This window comes from Mizuhopecten yessoensis, unplaced genomic scaffold (genome assembly GCF_002113885.1).
Source record: "Mizuhopecten yessoensis strain PY_sf001 unplaced genomic scaffold, ASM211388v2 scaffold10209, whole genome shotgun sequence".
In the NCBI taxonomy this organism is placed as follows: domain Eukaryota; kingdom Metazoa; phylum Mollusca; class Bivalvia; order Pectinida; family Pectinidae; genus Mizuhopecten; species Mizuhopecten yessoensis.
In genome coordinates, this window is record NW_018408433.1 from 287137 (window position 1) to 300594 (window position 13458).

Here is a 13458-nt window from a genome sequence, read left to right on the forward strand (position 1 = left end):
AAGCACATGCAAATGCAAATGAACCAACATACCTGGCTTCAGCGCATATACACATGCTCGCATGCACAACACACAAGGTGACACGTTCTTAAATGAGCTTAGCTGTGAATAGGACGTTAAACTAAATAAATTCATGCAATAGAGATTTAAGACAGCATAAGATAAAAGATATATCGTTAAAAGGCGTAATAAGGTTTAATAATGAACGTTTGGCACTGCAAGGTATCCGTAGATAAATGGTACTGGTTCACATGGCACCGGCTAGACCACAATTTGCGTTATTGCACCAAGTTGTCCAAGATTCCACCGACTTACTCTGACGTATGTGACTTATCTACACCACCTGACCCATGCGATAATGACAGTCGTATACTAGATAAGGTCCTGTTAAATGTCACACGACCTTGTAGTAGAAAACCAGACGAATCCAACTGTTAGGCACCAGAATTCGTGTCAGTCCCGTTCCTCATGGTCGCCATGGCTCCTCTCCGATCTTTAGTGTGTTTACTAGTATTATGCTTCTCTACAGCCCAAGAAACAACAGTAGTACCAGGTAAGAACGATTTCCGTGATAATTTCATCCTTTGAAAATATTACTTCAATTCAAATGTACTGTTAAGTTTTACCTGATATCTTACGAAAAATTTTCCAACAAACGCGTTTGAATAAACGATAATGAGTATGTGTTCCTTTAGTGTAGATTTGATATTCGTTTATAAAGTATATTTAACATTTTAAAAAGCTGATGTTTTAATACAGCGCAACATTATTCTTTTTTACATGTTTCACTTACATGCCATTTAAATCCCCATCAGGTCCACGAAATACATTTTCGTGAAGATATGATTCTACATATGCACATGCTTATACGGAACTTTTACTTTAATAGTATACCATAATACAGCAGATTCATTTTTGTTCATTCAGCTTAGATTACATTATTTTTTAAATCAGTTCTAAACGTTTATCTATTGTTTTGTACTGCTCACAAAATAGTCAAGATTGTTGAAAATAATGATTTTTATCTTCGTATAATTAAACAGGGAAGATTATTTTAGATCAATAATTGTAAATCTGTAAAAAAAAATGAACAATTTATGTTTTACAATGTTTCTCATACGTAATAAAACTGTGAGGCCAGAAAATTGTTAAGAAATTTGATATATATCGTAACGTGTCGTATTTCTAAAGACATGGCGTACATCATATTCTGACAATGCTGTTTTTTATTAATTGGTCGTACAATGTTTGTATTGAAACTCCCATGTCTGTGCTGGAGAAGATTATTCCATTTTCTCATTGAAAAAGAAAAATAATTGCTCCTAATCTAGTTGATTTTTTATTCCTATTTTGTTTCTAACAATCAAAGACTTCTGTTTAACATGACGGTACACGTTTTAAGAACATCGCTTGTTTTGCCTACCTGTTGCATTATGATTAATAGTTTATTGGAATGAAATCAAATGCATATTTTTTCCAGAAAAACCTATACAAATGAGTTAAATAATCGCATTTACTGTCAATTGCATAGCTCTACAGATTTATATAGGTTCTTTAAACCACATATGAATGACCGTTTGTATTCACAAAAAATAGGAGTAGAATGAGCGTTATATATTCATAGCTATATTGTGTGGGAAGGAATTTTCGCAAAATATTTATTTGTATGAACTTTCTCTGCTCATTCACGCGACAATAATATATCCATAACTAAAAATGGTTAACAGTATATAGGTACATCTGTTAACAGTATATAGGTACATCTATGTGCGTATAATATTAATTACTTATAATATATGAAATATTATCGACATTCTTGTGTATTTCGAGATTAATTAATTAATTCCAAGGGATTGTTAGCAGTAATTATATAGTAAATATAACTTTCCCGGACGAAAACTAATGAAAATACAGAATAGAAATACACTGCATACGAAACGTTTTAAATTACTATGTTCGGAATTATCGTTGATTTGACGTCATAGAAGTCGGAATTCCTAAACCGAGGCACCACTTTATAGTGTCAAAAGATTTCGACGTTCGTACGAACACCCCTTCGTTTGTAATGTGGCAATTTTCTTCAAATTCAAAAGAAGCAATCAACAGAACATTAAATGATCTCCCTTTGATTATGTCACTTTTTTGTGACAAAATTTAAGTATTGCAGTATTTTGCGACGTTTGTGATGTATACCGTATATGCTTACATTAGGATATCGAACTGTTAAAAGGGGGGCATGGTTACCTGGCATCGTTTCTTATGCTATTTCAAATTCTCGTAAAACGCATGTAAACCAGTTATATTTTTAATTTTGTATCAACTTCTTACACAGTAAAATGCAAACATATATCTCACCGTCTATGCATCACATTTTACTTGAATGGAGGGTTTCCTTAATTCCTTGATTCAACTATGCATATAAGAAATATATCCAATAGAATATCAACTTTAATTTGAATGATGCGTTTTATTACAAGAGAACGTAATAGTGAAATGCTAAAAGAAGTAATCTGTTTTGAGACGTATTTTGATTATATGAAACATTGTCACATAAGTCCCGACATTAATCATTATTTTACTAATAGAGGCACATCTTTCGTTGATATGTGGACTATTATCTTATTTCATGCCAAGGAGTGTACGATAGGGAAATTCAACCCAAGGGGTTTTCAAATTTGGTAAAACCTGAGGCTCTCTCGTTGTGGTCGTTATAATCTGACGTTTTAAAACTAATATTGCATTTGTTAAAAACCATTTCCATAACATATATTAAATGCACAGACTTGAAAGACCCCTTCCTATATAGGCCATTTCACACTCTATATTTTACATTATCTGACACAGTCTGACCCATAAATGTCAGCTATCTCCCATACCGTTAAAGTCAGGCTCTTGTCACCTTGGCACGAAGGCGTTGCGACACTCAGTGGTCACGTTATCAATTATCTCGTTCCCAACATATGGCAAACGATTATCAGTTCACATGGGTGTACTAACCCCTGAACGTAGACATTGATACCTGTATATATGTATGTATTTACTGACCCATATAATTTCGTAAATTAAACATGACAAGAAATTGTAAGGATTATTAAACATAAACTTTTTTTTAATTTTACAACAATTATAAAACAAGTTTTCAACTTGTATTAATCACTTGTATTGGCCCGGATGTTAGTGCGCGGGGGTCTTTGTGTGGGATGAAACCGGAGTACCCGGAGAAAACCCACGTGGTCGGGCAGGTGGCTTTTCACGTCCGATCGGGGACACCAACCCCGTCCGGCTTGGTGAAAGGCTAATGCGCTATCCACTGCACCACCCGACCACCAAATTTCATTATTCAAACATTCCCAATTATTTTAGTATGGTAACACTGAATAATTTAATTTTGGCTATTCCCTCCTATGGTAGACTTTTCCAGGTTATATCGTAGAACCTAAAACACAGACAACACAAAAGTGATGACGTTGTATACTGCAGTGTTTGGCGCGGTATTTATAATTCGAAGTTCTGATTGATTGAAGTTGCTTGGCGATGAAATTACTGTGAAATGTTGTGTTTTGTTCAAAATTATTTTGTTTTTAACAGAAATGGATAATGGATAAATATTCATTAACTGTAAATTTAATTTAATGTTGTCTGACTCATTAAATTAAATTATAAGGGACAGTTGAAATTATAACCAGGAATATTTTTGGGGTTATATGGTATGTACCGGGAAAAAAGTTTGAAATTGTGTGCATGAACCGCTTCGATATTTATGCAAAATGCAAACACAAACAAGTTTTTTCAGTACATACCATATAACCCTAAAGATAATCCTGGTTTTTCCCTTAATAGCATAAGTATTACCATTTAAATGCATTGACGTTATCTTTCAAAAGAACGCTAAGTCCAATAATCCGGTGAATCGTGTATCTCCATAAATACCTATAACAAAATATCAAGTATTTAATGACGCTTATAATAAACAAAAATATATTATAAAACGTATAACAGGATGTTAATGTTCTGTCACAGTACCAGTTCTTAATTTGAATACCTGGTCATATCAAAAAGAAAGAAAATAGTAAGGGTTCCTTAAGTAGTACTAGCCATATATCAAAAAGATAATGAACCGTCTTTCTCTGATTGTAAACATTCCATTACATCAGCCATACGTACACCACACAGGTCTACAAGTATACCAAATGAACTCCAGACTGATGTACATGCTTGTTACTAATCACTTGTTTGTTAACATTTCAAATTTGAATGCGCCGATTTCAGACAAATGCGTAACATATTATATAATGTACAAACTATGAAAAGTGTATCTGATAGAGCTTATAGGCTATCGATATATGATAATTTACAATCAGTTGATCCTTACGATAAGCTAGGATACATCATTCATTTAGTTTTTCAATCTTTTTTTTGTTTTAGGTCACCTGACCTTTAGCTCAAGTGACCTATTGCTATCCGTCTTCGTCCGTCGTGCGACGTGCGTCGTCCGTTAACACTTTACAGTTTCACGTTAAGCTAAAATACTGCCGAAGGGATTTCATTGATACTTCATTGGATTGTTACTGACAACTCCCTAAACAAATGTTGTTATTTTTCGGGTCGATCAGAAATCCAATATGGCCACCAGGGCCGGCCATTTTGAAAAACTATTTCAAACTTAAAAGTCAAGTTCTACTAGGCCGATTTAACTGTAACTTGGTAGGAATTATCAACTAACTCATGGTCCTGACAAAGTATTGTTATTTTTCGGGTCGATCAGAAATCCAATATGGCTGCCACGGCAGCCATTTTGAAAAACTTTCACAAACTTAAAGTCAAGTTCAACTGCGCTTATTTAACTGAAACTTGGTAGGAATGATCGACTCATGATCCTGACAAAGTGTTGTTATTTTTCGGGTCGATTAGAAATCTAATATGGCCACCAGGGCCGGCCATTTTGAAAAACTATTTCAAACTTAAAGTCAAGTTCTACTAGGCCGATTTAACTGAAACTTGGTAGGAATTATCAACTAACTCATGGTCCTGACAAAGTATTGTTATTTTTCGGGTCGATCAGAAATCCAATATGGCCGCCACGGCAGCCATTTTGAAAAACTATTACAAACTTAAAGTCAAGTTCAACTGGGCTTATTTAACTGAAACTTGGTAGGAATGATCGACTCATGGTCCTGACAAAGTGTTATTATTTTTCGGGTCGATCAGAAATCCAATATGGCCACCAGGGCCGGCCATTTTGAAAAACTATTTCAAACTTAAAGTCAAGTTCTGCTAGGCCGATTTAACTGAAACTTGGTAGGAATTATCAACTAACTCATGGTCCTGACAAAGTATTGTTATTTTTCGGGTCGATGAGAAATCCAATATGGCTGCCACGGCAGCCATTTTGAAAAACTATCACAAACTTAAAGTCAAGTTCAACTGCGCTTATTTAACTGAAACTTGGTAGCCTTCATCAACGCATGATCCTGACAAAATGGTTTTTTCGGGTCGATCAGAAATTTAATATGGCCACCAGGGCCGGCCATTTTGAAAAACTATTTCAAACTTAAAATCAAGTTCTACGAGGTCGATTTAACTGAAACTTGGTAGGAATTATCAACTCATGGTCCTGACAAAGTATTGTTATTTTTCGGGTCGATCAGAAATCCAATATGGCCGCCACGGCAGCCATTTTGAAAAACTATTACAAACTTAAAGTCAAGTTCAACTGGGCTTATTTAACTGAAACTTGGTAGGAATGATCGACTCATGGTCCTCACAAAGTGTTGTTATTTTTCGGGTCGATCATAAATCCAATATGGCCGCCACGGCAGCCATTTTGAAAAACTATTACAAACTTAAAAGTCAAGTTCAACTGGGCTTATTTAACTGAAACTTGGTAGGAATGATCGACTCATGGTCCTGACAAAGTGTTGATATTTTTTTGGGTCAATCAGAAATCAAATATGGCCACCATTTTGAAAAACTGTTTTAAACTAAAAGTCAAGTTCTACTGGGCCAATTTAACTCAAACTTGGTAGCCTTCATCAACGCATGGTCCTGGCAAAATGGGTTTTTTCGGATCCATCAAAAATCTACTATGGCCGCTATGGCTGCCATTTTGGAAAAAAAACTATTTTAAAGCTTAAAATCAAGTTCTAATAGGCCGTATTAACTGAAACTCGGTCTAGGAATGATCAACTCATTGTCCAGACAAACTTAAGTTAGAGTTATACTTTTTTTAATCAAAGTGTGGTAGGGATGATTGACATCATTATCTCCACTTCATATTTCAACAACAAAAATTAATACTGTAGGACTCAAGTGACCGTTAAGGCCCATGGGCCTCTTGTTAACTTGTACATTTAGTATCATGCATTTCAATTTGTGAAAGTCTCTCTTTACAGTGTTATTTGGCTCTAAATGACTTTATTTATCGATGAACTGTAACAAAATACAAAATCAAGGCAGTATAATACACTACATTATTAAAAACGCATTAGATATAATATTCAAAACTTTGGATGAAGAGCGTTATCATTTTTCAAATATTCGTCCTTTGACATGAAGATAGATATATTTTTTTCAAAACACCCTGTCCATTGTTTAATAAATTCAAATGTGTATAAATCGGAAAAGGGGGCAATAGTAATTTATTCCCCAAAATTAAGTTTGTGACTTATTGTTTTCGATCCATTTTTTTGTTCTTTTCCCCTCCCAACCGCAGCGCGATTATGCCTAAACTGCAACTTGGATAACAATGAAATTTTACATTAGTATCGGTAAGCGTTAATGTACAACAAACATTCTGTGCAGATCCCAATCCAAGATGGTCGTTACAGGCTCTGATTGGTCGAAATTAGGATAGTGTGCCAATTCGCTCTAATTCGGTATAAATGTGTTATTATGATATGATATAGTACAATGACTTACGCAAACATCATTTACACAATCACAACGGCAGGGGTAGTTTTGGGGACTTTTGTAACGTTACAATAATTTTACTATCTGGCAATTATATCCTCCCTATCTCTTCAAAACAATTTGAAACTTTTCAGTAAGCACAATTTTATTTTTTATATAGCATTAACTAATATTTTAATTTTCTATTATGCTTGGTTTGCGAATATGTGGAAATACCAGCTAATAAAAAAACAGATTGCTCCACCAAATCGCGTTTATTGCTATATGTAGCAGCTTTTTATTTGATATTTCATTGTGCAGATTTAAAACCGCTGATAGTAAATTTTGTAAAATCACAGTAGTGACAAAATAACTAGAATCAATGCGTAAACAATAAATTACATTCTATAAACTCTGAAATCGATGAATGGTATCCTAGCTATAGGGAATGGCGCCGAGACGAATGTATCCTCGCCCGTCCCAGGACCGTTCATTCTAGTCGACATGGAAACGTTTGGCCTGTTAAAAAAGATATATAAATATCCATAGCCACTTCAAATTTTAATTTGATTTTCACTTTTTCAAAAAAATAAAAAGTAATAATAAATAATTCAATGATATAACACCGTCCTGTCTCATTTTAAATAATACCTACTTTGATGTTGCCAATATGACATAAATAAACGCTAAAAGGTTGAAATTTCGGCAGTTTTATTTTCTATTTAATTCTTCGAAAGCGTATGTAAGTTTTTTAAATAAGTGAGGTCAATAACAAGATAAAATCGCATATAGTTGATTCATCAAATCAGTATAAATATTGGAATTTGTTTCAGATTTTATTATGCTCTTCAAACCGGAGGACATTTTTCGCTGTTGATTTCGCACATGTGGATAAATGGGTTTATTTCTTAAAAACACATGAGCATGTGCATTTTGTTTTAATTAATTAGATTATATTATTTAAGTAAAGCCAACGGAAGATACCTCTAACATACAGCACAAATGTTTTAATTAATGTTCCACACAACATATAGCTGAACTCTTACCATAACATAAAGTAGCACATGATTCACGTATGTATATATATGTAGATGCGATGTTACAGTATCAACTAGGCCGTTAACTTTAATCAAATTCTCATCAAGCTGCAGCCACAAACGACGTGTACTTTGCATATTTCAACTTATTTTAGCTGTAGCTTGCTGAGCAAAAAAGGATCAAATGTTATACTAATGAAAAAACTGACCTCATAAGGACTGAGGCAATGTCGAAGTGGCATCTTTAAATGAAATGTCCTAAACTATTATATTTTTATTAATATCAATGCTAAACGGCCCATCAACACAGGATAGGTCATTAGGGCCAACAAATGGTCGACAAAAACAAATGCTGAATAAAAACATTAAACCAAACTGAAAGGTTAAAGCCAAACGTCAAATGGAATATCGAAAGAGGCTATGGTGACTCCAGCAGCTTTCAGATTGTCTCAGATGTGTTTTCCAAAAGAGATTTAAGACATGTAATGTTGTTATAGAAATGTTCTCGAGTTGACTGAAAGTCGATACTATCTAGTAATAAGTGCTTTACTGTAAAAGGTTCCCGACACGCTATGCATTGAGGCTGCATTTCACGTTTTCATAAATGACAATGGGTGATGTATGAATGACTCATCCGGAGACGGGGAAAGGACAACCTTGTCTCAGCGCCTCTCTCTGAATAGGATTTCTAATTTTAGCTGTAGTGTGCTTGCTTTTTAGTTTATAGGATTTAGCGTCTTATTCACAGCTAAAGTCATTTAAAGACGTGCATTCATGCGTACAAGGTATGCATGTGTGCTATAGGCGGTATTTTGGTATTATTTGTCTTTTAAGGAGTATACAATATAAAACATGTTCAGCTACTAGACAACTATTCATAAGAACATTCAAATAGTCTGTTCGAACAACAATTAAAACAGTAATACTAAATATAATATGTTTAAAAACTGCTTATTAGCCTTTTTCTGTGTTTTCCCTTTGGAGGATATAGAGGAACCAAAACCCTGTATCTGCTGTTCCCATTTATACATACATGTATATATATCTGGTTGAAAGAGCGTTTCTCATGCCGGCCTTAGAGTGATACCTCAATGAGATATTTCGTTTGATACTTTTCAGATATCAATGCGAACGTGATCTCGAGTTGGCAATTCATGTATTGTCAGAACTATAATTGTATAGAGTACATAAATTATGGGGTATTTTTTTAATCTGAAATAGTTGATTTTAGTTTTCTTTATTTCTTTTTTCGCAAAGCTTTGCAATTAACAATAACTTGAACCGTTTTTCGATTTTTGCAGGATGCTATATCCGCCAGGCAGATATTGTTTTCCTGTTAGATTCTTCAAACAGTGAAGGAGCCGCCAATTTCGAAAAACAGAAGGATTTCGTTTCCACGTTCGCAAATTCACTTGTCATCGGTCCCGATGATATCCAGTTAAGTGTGGTGACCTTCGAATCAAGCATCCATAACCAATTTAACCTAGACACTTACGAAAACAAAACTGACCTCTTGGATGCAATTAAAAATGTTTCCTTCATAGCTGGTAATACGCTTACTGAGAAAGCCCTCAACTTTGTTAGAACCGTCAGCTTTACGAACTCTTCTGGCGATCGTGAGAACGTGGATAATATTCTGGTCGTTTTGACCGATGGTCACTCTACCGACAGGAACAGCACTCTCGATGAGGCTGAGATGCTTCGTAACACATCCACCAAAGTCATCACCATCGGAATTGGAGCCGACATCGATGCCTCCGAGTTAACGGCTATTGCCTCAGACCCATCAAATGCATTCACTGTCCCTGACTTTGATGCTCTTTCCGGAATCCAGAACTCCATCTCCGCCCAGGCTTGTGTTAAAATTGGTGAGCACCTTTATGTTTGCTTGTTTGTTTGTTTGTTTCTTGGGAGTTGTTGTGTTGCTACAACCAATATCAAAGGTTCCCAGCAAGAGTTTGAAAATTGAATAGAGAAATAACGGAATGGGACATATTATATTTAATGCAACCTTGACAGCAGTTCAATTGTGGTTTTGTCTTGTATTTCTCCTCGGCCATATAAAATACCACGTATACTAAGATAGGAAACGAGATCAGGGATTTATCGATGATTGCATTATATACATATGTGTGAAAATAGCTCCAGTAAAATGAAAATGCAAATTATATCCTAACTGATGTATTGCAAATACAACAATTATGTTATTTTATTATATGGGTTTTTTTCTGCTCGTTGTCACTGAGCATGTCGAAATCCATTAGAAGATTACAAATTCTTAGTGAGAAATACTTTTTTTATTGTCAAATTACCGAAAGTACCTAGATTACTCTCGCTTATAAAATGAACTGTTTTAAGATTGGATCATCTACTTATCAAGTATATAGAATCTGTTTGTCAGGAAATATTGTGCATAAATGTTTTTTTCGTTCGTGTAAGCAGAAAAATGTACAAAATAACCATTTAAAGACTTGGATCGCTCACTAAACGAGTATAATAACATAAATCCTTGAAATCATCAGCTTCCCTCTTACTATAGTTATCGGATTTTGTTTAATTTCAGTACCAACAACCACCCCCGAGCCAACCACTATCCCAACCACCACTGAACCACGTAAGTACACTTATTCCTATTTTAATTAGTTTTTATTGTCATCATTCTAAAATATATTTTAACCTAAACGATTAAAGAAATTCACAAATAGGAACCTTACGTTATTATACGTTCTGTTTTGCAAGGGATATATGTAAACTTTATCATGTTCAATGGATCAGTAAGATCACCCATTGTTGCATTATGTACAAAAATTATGAAACAAGGTTATTCGTTATTTCTTATTAAAACAAAGAATTGTTTTTATCTCGTGAGCTAATTTTGTCGTAATATGAATATTGCTGAATTGTATGGATTGTAAGAGCATTCATGTTTTAGCCATAGTCTATTTAATCTGTCTGTCAATCAAATTCTTTCATTGAACATATATAATTCGAGCACCACATTTAACACATTTACTCGGTAGTGTATCGACGTACAATAAGCAAAGATTATATTTTAATTGTTTTTTACATAATGTTATTATGAATTATTTAGCAATTAAGCTCATTGAAACATCATTAAAATCATCCATGAAAAATCATTGCAATCAATGTTTTAATAATGTTCAATAAATAAATACTGTTGCCTTTTTGTATTTGTGTGTGTGAAAATATGCTTTTGTTGTGAATTACCTGCCTCCAAAAGCATTATAAGTATGTTGCAAATGTTCGTGCTTCGTTGTTTCGGTGAAAAATGTGCTGACAATCCCACGTGATGCCTTGGTTGGAGTATGCTTTGATTTCATTCCTGTCAATTTTTGCTGCTTTTCAGTGTAGTCAGTTGCAGCTTTTTTCCTAATGGGTTCCATGAGGTCGTTTTTGACTTGCTTACGATGGTCTGATATAAAAAAAAATGTTTGTCCTTGCTTTTTGCGTGCAATTCTTGTAAGTTTCCCATAAATGTGTCATGTTCGTGGCTGTTCAGTTCTGCTTCTACTGTCGTTATTGTATGACGTCGTAGGCTTGTTTGCTCGATTTTGCAGTTTCTTGGACGAATGCTTAGGAATTTGTTTTTATTTCTCAGCTTGCTTCAACCGTGTGGCCGACATTGTATTTTTACTGGATTCCTCCAACAGTGAGGGAGCTGAAAAATTTGAATTACAAAAGAATTTTGTGCGAAATTTCGTTACGAGATTTGTGCCAAAACTCGGTTCGGACGGCGTTCAGATCAGCGCAGTAGCCTTCGAGTCTAATGTTCATAACGCTTTTGATCTGAATGAGTATGAAAACGAAACTGACATTCTAGATGCAATTAAAAACATCACTTTTACCCCCGGTAATACCCTGACCGACCAGGCTCTGAGATTTGTCCGAGAACACAGTTTCACAAATACTTCCGGAGATCGTCCAGAAGCAAACAACATTCTCGTAGTTTTGACCGACGGCCAATCTACGGACAGAAACCAGACCGAGGTCGAGGCTAACTCCCTTCACAGTACAGATACCAAGGTCATTGCCATCGGAATCGGCGCTGGTGTAGATGACACTGAACTGGGCGAAATTGCATCCCAGGCAGGGCTTGTATTTACTGTACCTGATTTCAAAGCGCTCAGCACTATTGAATCTCAAATTGGACGTTCAGCATGTGCCACACTACGTAAGTCTAGAAGAAGTGGTAACGTTGAGTTAGAAGTCATCCCCTTGTTATTTTGTAAAGTAGTGATTGTAACGTAAGTTATACTGTTATTAAGGGGTCTCATGGAGTTACCATGCATTGACCCTATGTCAGTCTGTGATAGCGATCACGTTTGATTCAAAGCAGTTGTACCATTTGACGTGTATGCTATTGAGGTCTACCTGTCGTGCTAATCAATTCTGTTGAAGTTGAAACATAATGTTTTCCATTTAAAGCACTGGGTTGTTGTCTTGATTTGTCATACAGCTTCAGGCTGCCGTTGATACAAATACGAGTGACTTTAATTGCAGAGCTAGGGTAACATAGTGTTTGTATGTCTGGATTTTGATTCGACTGCCTCTTGTTTATCTCGTAGAACGGTTTCATTTTGATATTTGTGTTGAGCGCTACGTTTACTGAGGAATTTGGTTCATGTGGTTTCCTTTTTCTTTCTGTTTTGCCTTTTAACTAAGTGTCAGATATTTACATTATGACACCATTCGATCGCCCCCATTTGGTTATATTTTTAAATTATCAGTTATTCGGATATAATTATTTCTTTCTGAATGTGTTACATCTCTAGTACTTGAAAGAAAATATGTATGATAGTAACATAGTGGTAATTATAGAATCCGGTTTTGTGTTGATGTTATAGTTTAAGTGATTGCTGTTTCATGTCCATGTTACTTCTATAAGGATATAATTAATATTTCATTCCCAAAATTTCCATCAATCACTCACAAAATTGTCCGACAGCCAAAGTTACTCCTCCATAAAGTCACATATGAAGCTTATTTAAGGTACAGCAAAAAAAGAATTGAAAATGCTGTTGATATTGCGAACGTATGTAATGAGAGTAGACCCAAGCTTGTAGTATGTAGCTTTGAAATTTGAATGAATAAATGACAAAGAAAACACCTTAGATAGAATTGAACTTCGGTTAACAAGAGAACGGATTTGAAGTAGTCATATTTTGCCCTACATATGTATAAAAAAATACCTCGGCGATTTAACGTAGTTTTTTGGTGTGTTTTTTTTATATTATATTTTTATCAATTACAGCACCAACCACTACAACCACAGCAACAACTACTACGACAACACCAACAACCACAACAACAACGCCCACTACAACTACCACGACAACAACACCGGGTAAGTCGACATTACCGGTATGTAAGTTGCTGTGTATTTAGTTGTCTCCCTTTTAGTATACAATTCGAATAAATTGATATTTTTTATTCCCCCTCCCTACCTTTTGTTTCTTTGATTTCTTTTTCTTATGAAAATATATTTCAGTGTGAGTACATTTACATTAGGATA

The 13458-nt window shown here is 34.9% G+C and overlaps 1 protein-coding gene across 2 annotated transcripts in view; it reads left to right on the forward strand.

Moving 5' to 3' along the window:
- Positions 1-388: 388 nt before the first annotated feature.
- Positions 389-13458, forward strand: part of LOC110459760 (collagen alpha-3(VI) chain-like) — a 32355-nt gene continuing 19285 nt past the window's right edge. For both annotated transcript variants that reach the window (XM_021512179.1, XM_021512180.1), the window contains exons 1-3: positions 389-553; positions 9227-9793; positions 10489-10539. In XM_021512179.1, coding sequence (XP_021367854.1) covers positions 469-553; positions 9227-9793; positions 10489-10539 — 703 coding nt within the window. In that variant the 5' untranslated portion in view covers positions 389-468. The remainder of the gene's footprint in view (positions 554-9226; positions 9794-10488; positions 10540-13458) is intronic.